Source organism: Saccopteryx leptura, chromosome 12, assembly GCF_036850995.1.
Source record: "Saccopteryx leptura isolate mSacLep1 chromosome 12, mSacLep1_pri_phased_curated, whole genome shotgun sequence".
Taxonomy (NCBI): domain Eukaryota; kingdom Metazoa; phylum Chordata; class Mammalia; order Chiroptera; family Emballonuridae; genus Saccopteryx; species Saccopteryx leptura.
The window spans coordinates 20,300,299-20,315,769 of NC_089514.1; the positions used below are offsets into that span (position 1 = coordinate 20,300,299).

At 39.5% G+C, this 15,471-nt stretch overlaps 1 protein-coding gene across 5 annotated transcripts in view; it reads right to left on the minus strand.

The window, feature by feature from the left end:
- HDAC9 (histone deacetylase 9) overlaps positions 1–15,471 on the minus strand; it is a 1,019,027-nt gene that overhangs the window by 425,794 nt on the left and 577,762 nt on the right. For all 5 annotated transcript variants that reach the window (XM_066354134.1, XM_066354133.1, XM_066354138.1 and 2 more), the window contains 2 exons: positions 15,048–15,258; positions 14,392–14,609 (listed from right to left, as the gene is read on the minus strand). In XM_066354134.1, the coding sequence (XP_066210231.1) occupies positions 14,392–14,609; positions 15,048–15,258 (429 nt within the window). The remainder of the gene's footprint in view (positions 1–14,391; positions 14,610–15,047; positions 15,259–15,471) is intronic.

The window sequence follows — 15,471 nt, forward strand, 5'->3', positions numbered from 1 at the left end:
AAAAATAAAATAAAATTAAATTAAGAGATTAGGCCCTGGCTGGCTGGCTTCAGCGGTAGAGTGTCGGCCTGATGTGTGGAAGTCCTGGGTTCGATTCCCAGCCACGGCACACAGGAGAAGCACCCATCTGCTTCCCACCCTTCCTTCTCCTTTCCCTCTATCTTCCTCCACCCTCACCACCCCCCCACAGCCAAGACTTCACTGGAGCAAAGTTGGTCCGGGTGCTGAGGATGGCTCCATGACCTCCATTTCAGGCGCTAGAATGGCTCCGGTTACTACAGAGCAACCCCCCAGATGGGCAGAGCATTGCCCCCTAGAGGGCATGCAGTGTAGATCCGGTTGGGTGCATGCGGGAGTCTATCTCTCTACCTCCCCGCTTCTCACTTCAGAAAAATACCCCCCCAAAAGTAAGAGATTAATCTTACTAGTGTTGGTGTAGCCAAAGGCCAGACAAACTGAATGTACTAGAATATAATTTCCCACAGAAAGCAAGTAGGTCCAAGAAAATCTCTAATACTAACAAAATGCTGAGTGGTCAGAGAATATATCATATGTATAAGGTCTACTGGAAAGTTTTGTCCGTTTCTATCACAACAAGTTTTGACACGTAAGCACATGTTTATTTGGCGCATGTGTGCCTCTCTATTTTTATCACTTAATGTATATATACTGACGTAGCAAATTAACTAAAACAATGTTGATTCACGTTAGCCTTATGTGTAAAGTGATAGTGTACCCATGGCTACTGTAAAGTTCATTTACGCCACTGTATTTGATACAAATTTCAACAAGGAAGAAATGCTACAGAAGCATGTCTATCGCATCCACCATATTCCCCGGACTTAGCACCCTCCGACTATCACTTGTTTTTGTCCTTACAAAATTTTTTGAAGGGCAAAAAATTCAAAAATGAAGAAGATATCAAACAAGCACTGGTTCAATTTTTCGCATCCAAAGATAAAACATTTTTCAAAAATGGGATATACAAATTGCCCTCACGCTGGCACGAAATCATTAATAATAATGGCAATTATATTATTTAATAAAGTTTATTGACAGTAAGAAAAATTTGTGTTTTGTTTTATTCCAGAAACGGACAGAACTTTCCAGTAGATCTTATACATTTTAAGAGAAAAAAATTCTAAAATTTGACTTGCTAATATAGTTCTGAGGTCACTGAATTACCCATAAATCATATCATTTAATCCATGAATCAGACTGGGTCATCAGTATTGACAACCTTACTTTCAGAGGTATGTCTAGGAGACTGTGTATAACAATGTCCAGTATAGAAACAATGCCATTTATTCTAGCGTTTCCCTTGGCCTCCTCTTCACTTCTGATGGACTACAGGAAACACGAGGAAAAAAATCCTGGGCCAAACAATGCTGTGATAACTGGACAAAAAGTCTGAAGGAGAAATTGATCTTCTTCCAAGGGCAGAATTCCTTAACGGTTTGTAAAAAAAGGAATTTTTTTTGACATAAAACAGTAACTTTTGAACAGAGATTATATGGGTATAAAGTGTTGGTGTTGGAAAATTTATAATAGCATTCTTCAGACCCTTATTTTTGTGAAGAAGAAACATCATGCCCAAGAAAAATCAAATCATCTCAAAAAAAGAGTAGAAACTCGGAAATTTTTATCCTCTTCCACTCTGCCTTCTCCACTGCAACAGCTATATTCTGACGACAACTGAATTAATATACACAATTCCAATATCTCCCCTGAGCCCTCTCTTGCATATTCAGCTGCTTGCTTAACATCTTTGCTTAGCTCTGGAATATCTAATAGGTACCCTGAAGTTTAAGTAGCTTAAATATCATTATTCCCATTCCACTCAAATGTTATTGATGGTCTATTCTCATCTGAGTGAACAGTATTACCCAGTTGCCTGAGTCAGAAACCTAGTTATTTATCCCCGTTTCTCCCTCACTGTCTTTTTCCTAAAGATCTGAAGACTCGATGTCTAGTAGCAATGCTCTGACACTTTTCTTCCCCCAGGCTCTGAAACAAAAGCCAGTGTCAGTGCAGAACAATAACTACCCCTTTTTCACCATCTCTGGAACAAAATGTGCTCTTGTTAAGTTTCACGAAGTGTAAAAGAGATAAATGGGACCTCCTGGGGCTGGTACTGCAAAACTTAAATGTGTAAGAGGGAGTTAACCTACACTCCTACACTTCGTATTTTATTTTTGGTATTTGACAAAAGCTGTTTTTGTTTAAACAGTCAAACTGACCAGAATGGAAACATTAGCAATTAACATCACCAAGGAAAATCTACACACAAAAGTCACAGAAAACCTGCCTGCCAGGTATGACTTATTTCAGATATTTAAAATGAAAAGTTCCTGGGTATTATTTGCAAGTGTCTGACTATTCACTAAGAAAGCCAGGACTTGACTACGCTGTGTTCTCTCTGTTTTTGAACTACGAATAGGACCATTACAAAGATGGTATGGGCTGACCCTTTCTGAATTCGTAGTGTTGCTGAGTGGCCCCAGGTGCAGGGAGGAGCTGTCTGCTTACTCTCAGTGGGGTAGCAGGGTCTTTCTTTGGTTGAACATCTGGAGGTGATCCCCCAGCAAAGTTGAGCTGTTGCCTTGCTGGCTAGAAAACACAAGACACAACATCTGTGTGACAGATACAAGTGCAAGCCCGTGCGAATCTCGGCCAAGGCCCCATTGGTAAAACACACTGCATGTCATTCGTCTGACACCAGGTGAGTCACTTTGGTGGGAACCCAGCTGAGAGGAAGACGACGGCAGTACAGCTTCTGGTGCCTCTTTTATCTGAGCCCCTACTCATCTGTCACAGCGAGGCTCTGTGTTCTCCATGCCCCTGTCCAGCAGCTGCACGGACGCTAAGATGATGCCCGGGGTCTGCGACCACTCTGGGTTTGTGCCGCACACACTATCTATCCCAATTCCTAGCACTTCAATCCTTCAATTCTCATCAATCTCTAACATAATCATATTTATAGAAAACCCATAATTTCCATGTTTAATCATGAATTAATAAATTTTATCATGTTCTACTGACAAATGCTGTAAAATTGATTAAATATTTAAAGGTTGTGTTGTGAACTTAAATTTCTTTTATTTATTGATTTCAGAGAGATAAGATGAGAGAGAGAGAAAGAGAGATTGATTTGTTGTTCCACTTACTTCTGCATTCACTGATTAATTCTTGTATGTGCCCTTACTGGGGATTGAACACATAACCTTGGTGTATAGTACGATGCTTAACCAACTGAGCTACCAGGACAGGGTCTGTGCTGCTAATCTTGACACATGAACTCATTTCATTAAGCTCATCTCTGTGTAAGTGACGTTGTTTAATAAAAGTCTAGGAGCCAACAAGCATAAGTGTTTTTCAATAAACTATCTTTAAATTCTATTTTTTAATTTTTGCCATAGAAATCCTTCAGCCTCCCACAAATATCTTCAGATTTGGAATGGCAACTAAGAACAGGAGTGTACAAGGAATAAATCTGTTTCTGATAGACATCTGATTTTCTGAAATGATCAACAAATCATTAAGCACCAGGGTTTGAATGTGATCATTAAATGATGCAAAATGACCTTCAACCTAATTCATCGCTTTCTTATTTTGCCTCAGATTTTATGGCAAATTTTTCTTGGAGCATGACAATACAGAGCACGCTTTTTTTTTCCCTTTTAAATAAATGTCAAAGTCTTCTTTTGAAAATAAAACCTGTCCCTTGAGCTCCAAGGAAACTAGATTTTAAAATAATGATAAAATTCTGTCTCAATTCACAAACAGATTAGGTATGTACCAAATGTTCTCAAAAGCAACACGCAGAGTTTGGAGGGCTTTCAAACCTAGAGGCCTACTCAGAGAAGAACTCCGCCTCAAGCCAAAGTACTCCACGCTATTTCGCTTCTGTGCATTTTAGGAAAATAACCAGAAGAACCCAAATTAAATAACAAGAGAGAAAGATTTTCCATACATTGGTTCATTATTCACATAAATTAAATTCTAAACTGAAAATCATCCTTTCTTACGAATATTGAAGATATATAAAATTAGTCTAGGGACCAACTGAATTCCTTTTTTAAAAAAAAAAAAAAAAACGTGATTGATTTTAGAGAGACAAAGGAAGGGAGAGAGAGAGAGACAGGGAAGCATTCACTCATTGTTCCACTTAGTTGTGCATTCATTGGTTGGCTTGTGTATGTGCCACATCTTGTTTTGAGGTGATGCTCTAACCGACTGAGTTAACTTGGCCTGTGACCAAGTAAATTCGTAATAAAGACTTGTTTATCTTTATAACTCTGATTGTCTACAAGCCTGCCCTTTTGTAATTAAAAACTTGTTCATCTTTATAACTCTAACTGATTATCTACAATGCCTGCCATTTTGTAATAAAAACTTGTTCATCTTTATAACTCTAAATGATTGTCTATAATACCTGCCATTTAAGTATCTTTTCTCTGGCTCTCAAAACATCCTCATATTTCAATAACTTAAATGAGTGTTTACTTCTGAGAAGGAGACTGAAAACTTCCCCCTCTCAGCTAGCTTGAGAACATTACCCACTCACTCTTCTATTCATTCAACAATTTTTTTTTTTTTTTGTATTTTTCTGAAGCTGGAAACGGGGAGAGACAGTCAGACAGACTCCCGCATGCGCCCAACCGGGATCCACCCGGCACGCCCACCAGGGGCGAGGCTCTGCCCACCAGGGGGCGATGCTCTGCCCCTCAGGGGTGTCACTCTGCCACGACCAGAGCCACTCCAGCGCCTGGGGCAGAGGCCAAGGAGCCATCCCCAGCGCCCGGGCCATCTTTGCTCCAATGGAGCCTTGGCTGCGGGAGGGGAAGAGAGAGACAGAGAGGAAGGAGGGGGGGGAGTGGAGAAGCAAATGAGCGCCCCCCCTATGTGCCCTGGCCGGGAATCGAACCCGGGTCCCCGGCACGCCAGGCCAATGCTCTACCGCTGAGCCAACCAGCCAGGGCCTCATTCAACAATTTTTATCCAGCACTTACTACATGCGGGGTCCTGGGAAGAGAGAGGTCAGTTAGGCAAGCTCTCAGCGGGGTAAACAGAAAATAATCACCTGAAGACTGGAACTCAGTATGGTAGAGAATGATGGGGGAAGTGTTTGTGTCTACTTTGCCTCAGAAGAGGTGAGGTTTGGGCTGAGAGCAACTCCCATATCAAGATCGAGTCATGAAAAGGTCTGCAGGTTGAACGTTCCATACAGAACTGGGATTAAGCACGATTCCTACGGGTGGAATGAGATTCTCCACAGACAGGAGAGGAGGCCAGTGTGACTGGAGCTCAGCAAGTAAGGGGGCGGAGCAGGGCACGGGTCACTTGAGGGACAAGAGCCAGATCAGGACAGCCTTGGAAGTCAAAGATGTTTGAATTTCATCCTAGAAGCAACAAGGAGCAGCTGGGGAGTTTTAAACAGGCCTTTGACAGAATTTGATTTGCATTTGTAAATCATCACTCTGGCCACTACAGAAGACGGGGTCTAGGTGGGCAGAAGTGGAAACAGGAAGACTGACCTTACAGCACCTAAAATCCTCAACAAGAAAACAAGAACTATTAGGGTTCTCTCTTACCTGGAACACAAAAGACTTATTTTTCTTTCTGTTATAGCACTGTGTAATTTTATGTCCTTTTTTTTATCACATAACAGGATTTTCCCGATAATCTCCTTTCCACTTTTCAAGTGAAAGTAAACTTTCTTTCAAAGCTTTCTCTCTTTGCTCTTTAAGGGTAATGAATAGAGGCACAGTGAGGAAACTCATCCTCGTCATCGTCGCCGTCATCATCGTCATTGTCATCATCATCATCATCATCATCATCATTTTGTTAATCCTTGGTGATTTTGAACTGTCTCCAAAATAGGCAAGATTTCAAAGCCAAAGATCTTCCAGTCACTTGATGCATGAACATCTCTCTTCCCCCCACTGATCAATTCCTGTTTGGTAACCTAGATAGTGGTGCAAACTATTTAAAACAGACGACCAAGAGGAAACCCAGATGGTAACTGCCCTGTGGAAATATGGGACCAGTGTGGCCAGACTTCTTAATTTTTCAAACGATGCCAGAAATCCAGAATCATATTTCAAACCTTTCCATTTTTAAAGATTCATCAATAATTTGAATGCTTTTTAAGACAACAGGCAGGCCAAAGACAGCAGTTCAATGGAATTGATCCTGCCCATGCCTGTTGGCTTGTGACCTCTGATAATGACACCTCTTGTCCTCTCTTGAATAAATACTCTGTGGCTTAGATCACTTAGGGCTGATGTCTGCATGCTCTTAAAATACACCATTCTTCACGGTGTTGATTTTTTAATAACGTTCCTTACATGGAAAAATTCAAGTACTTTGCCAGGGGTTAGAAGTAGGGGTAGGGACAGACCATAAATGCACAAAAGGGAATTTTTGAAGTTGAGGGACCTGTTCTGTATCTTTATTTTTTCTTTAGAGAGAGAGAAGGGGAGAGAAACATAGATTTGTTGTTTTACTTATTCATGCATTCAATGATTGATTCTTGTATGTGCCCTGACCGGGGATCAAACCCGCAACCTTGGAATATGGTTATGATGCTCTAACCAACTGAGCTGCTGGGCCAGGGCCCTGTTCTGTATCTTGCTTGTGGTGATTATATGGCAATATGCATTTGTCAAAACTCACCAAACTGTACAGCAAAAGGAATAAACTTTACTGTGTGTAAATTATACCTCAATAAAAATTCAATAACTAACCATAGTACTGTTCCAAAAGAGAAAACAAGGTCGACTTCATGGTGAACAGAGACGGAAGAGAAAACTGGAACAAGATATAGTGGTTTGGTTGACAACAAAGTAGCCTGATGCAATATTGAGACAAGCGAGAAATGTGTGTCTCGGAAATAGTTGGGCACTTCCAGACAATCACTTTCATTAACAGAATAAAAAAAATAGAATTATTAGTGCTAAACAAGAATATAATACTGAGTTGGAGTTCAGTACTGCTTACCATGTTTACAAAGCGCTTCCAGCACCTTCTCTTGGGTAAGCCTTACTAGCTACTTCTAAAATGTGCAGATTAGAGGATGATTGGGCAAAAAGGTTTGACATTTCAACCAAAGATGCAAAACTAATAAATAATTTTGCTGGACACCAGAAAGTTCTCTTGGAAAAGATTTCAAGCATTCTTGATCTTGCAATTGAAATGAGCTATATATTACATAGAACTATCTTTGAACAGAATAATCTGTTTGCAGGTCTGTGAGCCCATTCAAGGGAAAGAACATGCTTTCTTTATTTTCCTTTCCAGTATGCAGCATAATGGTTGCTAAAAAAATCTCTGTGAACGTCGTAAATTATTCCAAGCTAGGAATCATTTTGTAGAAGTGAGTTTTATTGCTGGCTGATACAACTAAATCGATAGCAAGAGAGTGATGGTATGTTCGGTATATGAGAGCATAGCCCTGGATGCAATTCTGCCTGCAAGGATGGGACAACTACAGACCATGTGACATTTCAGGGTCACTATAATCCCTCAGATTTTGTAAGTATTTAGAGAAAGGAGAGAAAGATGGAGGAAAAAAACAAACAAAAAACCTACAATCAGGAACTCCCATAAGCAACCAAAATCTGTAACAAAGAGACAGCTACACATTGGTGGTTTTCATGTCCACAAATCACTTAGATATATTAAAAATTCCTGAGTTAGACTTAATTATTTCATTCTGTCAAATGAAACTATTTGTCAAGGTTGGGAAACAAGCGAATTATTTAGCCTCCCTCTCCCTTTGAACTGCCTGGAATCAACATCAGTCAAACTACCCACATGGTTTAATTCCCCAGGTATTTTCCTTCCCCTCTTTTCTTACCTCATAGTCATGCCCGACTATTGTTTTTCTCATTCAGTTAAAGCGGCTCTGACTGGATTAACAGTGTAGAGTGAAAAGGGAAGGTCGAGGTCTTTCCCTTCGTCTTCAAGTTATGAATGCAGCACTGGGGACACTTTTGACTGTTACACATTAATCTACTCACATGGTCATTTCATTTCTTTCACAAACACAGGATTTCATCACATCTAATAATAAAGCAACAAGCCATTTCGGTATATTATAAACCATCAACTTGTAATTATATAGTGAAATGCTTCTACAGGAATTCTCTATGCTGACGTAAGCTGGTATTGCAGCATAAGTGGTTTTTTTGAAGCCAACTACATACCTACACAGACATATTTACATTGGGCTAATCATGTCAAAATAGCATCTATTTAAGGGTAAAGTCAAAGTTTCTTTTATAAACCTCTATAGATAGATAAATAATCTAGGAGCCCTTTTACTGTTATAAAATTAAGGCTTCCTTTCAGTGCTAGCTAACGTTTTTTGGACATACTATCCATCTAAAGGGCAGAATGTAATCCGAAATTGGTGATTAAAGACTCTGCATGGAAACAAGCTGTCAAATGGATAGAGAGAAATTAAACCTGACAACAGTAATGCCTACTTTCCTAAATGAAAGCCCAGTTCAAGTTTCTACTCATCCATTTTTCAAAACTTAACACGAGGCATTTTCCAACCACCCCTAGATGAGATGCCAACATTTGCATTTCAGTTGAACTTGATGAGGTCAATAGACTTTTAGCTTCAGGCCCGCTCTCCTGTGAGATGTTTGCACAATCCAAAACAATGGCAATGTTACCACATGAGGGAAAGGAATGGAAACTGGCCTGGCTGTAACTGGCCCTGTACCGGGCTCTCACCACACTGTTGGAAAGCCCTCTACTCCAACAGGGTATCTGAATGTCCCACCATCAGGTCCATTAAACACAAAACAAAACAAAAAACCTTCCAACATGGAGGACAACGCGTGGAAAGTTGGGAAGCAGGGCCAGGAAATGGGATTTCTTCATCTTGGAAAATACAAACCGACACAAAAACACCCATAAAATGACCTACCTCCTCCCCCCCCCCCCGCTTTTTTGTTGTTGTTGTTGGTTTGCCTTGTTTTTTAGTTGTAAGTTTTGTACTTTTTAGCAAAAATAAAATTAGGAAGATCTTGTCTCCTGCTTGGCAATAAAACAACACTAAAATCATAAGCACAAGTTTAGGTTAAGGACAGTCTTTTGTGTCACACAATCTATGTCGAATTCCAGCCCTGTTACCTTGGTCTCCTTCTGATATTAAAACAAAAGTGAGTTAAGTTTGAAGAGATAATACCCATAAGAATGTCAGCATACTGCCTGAGCACACAGTAAACTCTACATGTAAAAGAGAGTTGGTATTATTTGAATGATCCTATTCCTCTGGTACCAAAGGAGAAGGTGACGGGAAAATTTATAGCACATAAAAGACGGGGAAGGAAAGACATACTAAGAGAAATGGAAGCAGTAACAAAGCAAAGATTGGTCTTCACCTAGTTACACTTAAAATTCTAATCTTCCCACAGGGAAGCCATGAAGAGAATTACCTTTATTAAAACAAAGCTAATATGTTGGGTTTTCTTGTTGGATACTATAAAGTATGAATCAAAAAATGTATACCTTTTGGAATGTATAAATCTAATAGTTGCTCCTCAAATTAATATTCTTGGGAAAATATACACTGTCCTCAACAGTGCACAAAATAGCTTTCAAATTTTAGGACTGCCTTCAGGGACAGTTCATAAAGAAAAAAGTAACAGCCATACGTATACATACTATGATTGTATGTGACCACAGGCACGGAAGAGTCTACTCCCCAGGGCCGATGGGAATGGAAAGAGGGGACAAGCAGTGGGTATGAATCATGAGGGGTTATGAAGAATATGTAACATTTATATTAGAAATTATGTCAAGGGAAGTATAACAGATACTACTCACATAGAGGGTCAGATTCACTTTTAAAACCTAATGAAAGCTCTCTCTTTGCTGTTCCAGCATTTGAGCAAAACTGTATGCATGCCTTGCTTGTCATATATAATATCTACCTGCGTGAATAAGGGCAACAGAGGACATCTGCTTGGCCTCCCCTTCACTGGTCTTGTCTTAAATATATTTTTATTATGATAAAATAGCTCTCATGTCAAAATGCCTAAGTATCATAGTAATAAATATATAATAAATACTTATATCTAGAGTGAACCTTGACATATATAAGATATCATCTCATGATTTATGAGGGTTTTTTTTTAAGTGTTGGCTGATATCCAGTCATAGGAATGCATAAGACATTTATCACTAAGCACGTATAAGGGAAGAAAGAAAGAAAGAAAGAGAGAGAGAGAGAGAGAGAGAGAGAGAGAGAAAGAAAGAAAGAAAATGTAAAACGGACAAGACAATCCAGAGAAGTAACCAAATGAGTCTCAAGTCTTATTTCTTCAAGAAAACAATTTCCTTCCCACATGTCTTCTCTGCTAATACTTAGTGCACTGTATTGCTGTTTAGTTGAATACTGCACTCCCCCACTCCCGACTCTGTAAGCTCCATGAGAACACTGAATGTTGTTTTCTTGGTGCCTAAAATAGTGTCTGGCACAAAATAAGAGTTCAACATGATTTGCTACATGGATACAAGCAGGGATCAGTATTTAATTCAAGTAAGTACAGAATGAAGAAAGAGGATTCTTTCAAATTCTGCTCATGTAGACTCAGAAGAATTAATATGGAAAACATAGGCATTAGAAAAGAGACTATAATTATAGTTAAAATAGAATTCATTACACATAAATTAATCCATATTCTTAATACTGTAACAATAAAAATAATGCAAAGAAAAATGTTATTGGACGGGGGTCAGAGAGCTACATCAAATGATCTCACAATAAAAATGGCTAAAGGTACTTGGGAACACTTCTGTGTGTCACTTAAATAGTGATGTGACTAGAGGTTGACCCTTCATTTAAATAGGCAATTGTCAGAATACTTCAAGAATCTAAAAATAGCCAAGTAACAGAGGTGTGTTTTGTTTTCACTTATCATCGTTTTATTTTATCAGAAAAATCTGTGGCAATATTTAAACTTGAAACAGGCTCAGAAGAAAATTACCAACCCTGTGACATTTTTGTTTGCTCTTTTGTGTTTATGAAGAAAATTCCATCTTAGAAACCATTTTATTCCTTCCAATAAAAAGAAAAAAAGCAAAAGATACTGGCAAAAGCAAGTCTTATTTTGAGGTTAGTATAAAGAAACTCTTAGTTCTTTGAAAAGGCTCACAGTCATCATGGCATAAATGTACAATCGATCAGTAATGATTTTTTAATGCATTTTTGAATTTTTTCACTGTCTCAAAAAGATAAAAGAAGAAAAATTATTATAAGCCATAAATTTCTTATGATTAAGTGTCTCAAACACTTTCGGTGTGAATATAGAATATTCATACTGATTAGCAGAGATAAAACATTCTGACAGGATTTCTACTCACCTTTCTGGCTTGCACCATTGTGTTGCTATGACAATACAAATACTATTATATAAATCCATCTCAGGGATATTTCTGCTAAGCTATTGGGTACTTACACCATAATTATGAGGCAAGTAATTCTTGTAACAGACAAATTTCTCATGTCAGTAAATTATTTAGTATAATTAACAACATTTACATTGTATAGTTATAACAAGCATGAATGACCGCTTTCATAAATGCATTCAAATTCTAGCAAGATCTGAGTAAGTCTTCAAAACTATACTCTGAAAAGTATAGTTTTGCCTCTAATTCTCCTAAAGTTTCTTAGAGATTTAAATATATCATTAAAAATTTCATACCATGAAGGCTAATCATAGTTAATGAAATGTAGGTTTAGAAATAAATCTATTTATTTTTTATTTCTTGTCGCTCCATTTTTGCTTCCCTAAATTATTCAGTGGGGAGGAACAATAAAAAAAGTTGAGGACTAAAAGGCAGAGACATTTTAAAATATGTCACCTGCACATCTAAATCTTCGTGTGTGCCTGTATTTTCTGCTATAATAAGTATCTCAAAAGCAAGGACTATATTTTTATGATACCAACTACTATATTAGGTTCTAGTTTGAATGGACTCAATACAGGTTCATCCAAGATAACAAGAAAAAAAATGATATAAATTAAAGTTTCTATGTTTCTCTCTCATTAGTGGGTAGACTGAATAGCTATAGGACATATAAATACACTGTTATACAGAAACTTGGTAGCTTTGACATCTAAGTTATGGCCTTCACCTAATGGGAAATAAATGTTTTCATCACCTTACGAGGAACGTGAACTGTAATAATTTGTTTCTTGATGGTTCCATTGTGAATATTTTAGAACAGGACAGAGGTTTAATATTTTCTTTAATAAGATCCTTCTCTGCTCCCTTTGACAATTGAGGGCAGGTGAAATATTTTCAAAATCTGGAGAACACCCAACATGCATATGCCATCTTGATTAAACATATGGAATACATACTTGGAACGAAGCCAACTGGAGACCTGCTTGAGTAATCTAAACACCCAAGCTGAGAGGGGTTAATATATAAAGATCAGCTCTGTACTTTGAAGTTTTCTGGACTTCATTTTGTCTAATTAAGACAAGATTTCATAATCAAACCACTGTACAAACATGTACCTAACAGTATAGGTTTGTTTCTAATTTGGGGAAGAATTCTTAACAGATTCCAAGGAATCAGCTCCACATGGGAACAGGGGAGAAGGTCTCCGATAAGATTCGCCTTTCTCGTTGCTAAAACGCAAACGCCTGCTTCCCCTCTTAGTTCCCGCCATGTGACTGAGATTAGCATCGCCCATCAACATCTCCGCTGGGAGACGAAAATAGAAAGACGCCGAGACTAGCACACCCTCTGAGTCTGAAACAGTGGCAACTCCCGGTCAGAAAACACGTATTCCAAAACAGTCCAAAAGGTATTCAGAGGAATCCAACAAACCGAATTCCAGATCAGAATATTATCAGGCAAAAAAGGAAGGATTCTGCCAAATCTTTCCTTTCACATAAATGTTTTTCTCACTAGACACTGGACAATATTTCAAGACTACCTGGCAGTTTCAAGTCGTGCTGAGAGAGAGACCACAACACAAACTGAACTCTACCACAATGCAGCAGACACAAGCAGAAGCCCACTCAAGTCAATGAGTATTACACCATTATACAAGAAGGAAGTGATTCTCCTATGAGGTGACTCAGTTGATACAGAACAATTTGATAATTCAGAGAAAAGCTGTAGCAATCCAGTAGGCATTAAATCTGACAAGATATAAAAAGGCTGCCATATACTGAAATGTAGTCTGCGGTAGACTGAAAGATGGCAGATGAGGCAGCTGCCACTCACAGCGATCTCTCCCCTTCCCCCCCTCCCCACAAAGCATCAAAGGGCTGGGCTGGAAGCATTTCTGTCCAGTAGTATGATCTTTAGCCCATCCTCCCCTCAAGGTTCTACCTTGTAAGATGGAGGCCAAAGAGAAGAAAAACTCTCTAGGTTCTCCTGCAATTGAGTAAGTCCATGATAAAAACCCCTTCTCTTCCTGCTATTCGAAAGATGACTAGACCTTTGCCCATGAGGTTTTGTTTAGCTTACCATACAATCAAACATAATAATACTAAGCCAATTTTCAGCTATTGGTAAACAGAACAGCATTGCTCAATATAATGCCTCCAAAAGATACCGGTAGGTAGTATAGGAAGAAAGGCAAGTGGATAGAATCTTGACACTCAAGACCTCAACATTTCCAGGAATGAGAAGATTCCGTTCTGTAAGCCAACCATAGCAGACAGTAGTAGCAAAACTGTACAGACCAGTTTTGCTTACAAATTCACTGAAAATGCTTCAGCAGCCTGTCTGATGTTGTTAGATTGTGATCACTGTTTCCTTGTGGTTGCCTCAGCAGGGGAGCGTCTAAGGATGTGGTGAGATACAGACATTCGCTGTCCATTTCAGCCACGAGGCTGCCAGAAAGAAATGACTGCAAGGTTCCCAGAAACCGTTTTAAACACTGTGTTGCAACAAAGTGGAGATGCTAACAAAATACCTATTAACATGGATACATACAAGCTGCTGAAAAATAACAGGCTGGCTAACCTTGTCATTTCTGCCAGCATCTGTGCAAACTTGTTGAGATGTCAATCAATCCCATTCAATGCTGCCTCAAGCTTTTCCTGCAATACCGAAAAACGAGGCTCTGCAAACATGTGCCTCTATGTCCTTATGAATTAAAATAGGTGCTCAAGCCATAGACGACCTTGCTAATCTATAATCTCAGAATTGCTGCAAATATCGCGTGAATGTAATGGTGCTGAAAACCCTGATGTGGTGATGGTGTCCTTGAGCCCTGATGGCATTCTCCTTTCGGCTCTGACATATACTGACATTCTGTTCTTGAATGCCCAGGTCAGCGAAGAGAACCCCAATTTCCACCATGTGGTGGTTACGGCACTTTAACTTGGCATGGGGGCTTACTTTGTTCATGTGGATCTGTTGCTGGTATTGCTTCTGCTTCTCCAAGAACTGCTGGTGTTGCTGCTGAATGACAAGCTGAGCCAAGGTGCTCTGCGGCAAAGGTGCAGACTGGGTCCGATTCAGGGGTCTGTGACGGGGTAATTTGTGGGTACCTCTAATGCCAGGTGAAATTCTCTCTTTTGTTGCCAAAGGAGACTGAGGATGTAAGGGAACTCCACCTGAAAAAAATGTATATATCCATGTACACATACACGCAATTCTGTTTAAGACAAGACAAGAAGCCACAGCAAACAGACAGGAGCTAATTATTACTAAGAGGAGTAACTCTGCCAGGCAGACATCAGAAGAAGGCTAGGTTGGATGGGGTAAAGGCAGAAGTGCCAAAGCACAGGACAGGCATGCGTCTGACCCATGACTCACCAGCAGTTCGCTCTGCTATGTGAAGGTTAAATAAGGTGAGGTTATTTTTTTTTCACAGATCTGGATCTAGAGGAAAACTGAAAGACAGTAGCCTTTCCCATAGTCCCAGGTATCAGAGAGACCTTGGTAAATGGTCCATCTTTTTACCACTGTCTTAAGTTAAAAAGATATTCTTTTGGATCGCTGCTAGAACAAAAGCCCCCAAATGATCTAGAAACGGTGTCCCGGTTAATTACCAGCTACAAGAAGCTTCTGCTGTCGCATTTGCTCTTTCAGTAATAAATGCTGCAGGAGAGCTTGGTGGCTGCTGTTTGGCTTTCCCTCCAGTGCGACATGGGGGTGGCTTGGAGACGCTGGGATGGTGGCCCCGTACTGGCCCGGCAGAGGACCGCCTTGCCTGAGTGTCTGGGTCTCACACTTCTGTTTTTCTTTGAGCGAATTAGAAGCCTGTGTCAAGAAACAATCAAGCCGTGACTCCTCTTTCATCCACGTGGGTCATTGGGTCCACATATCATCAGATTAGATTTTCATCCCATATCCCTCCACTCCCCTAAAAAAAGAGCCATCTTACCTATGGCCGAGTAGGGAAAATGGATAACAGCAGGTCTTTTAAACTAATTGAATGAAAAATGGAGACATAAAAGTAGAGTTGAAGCACAG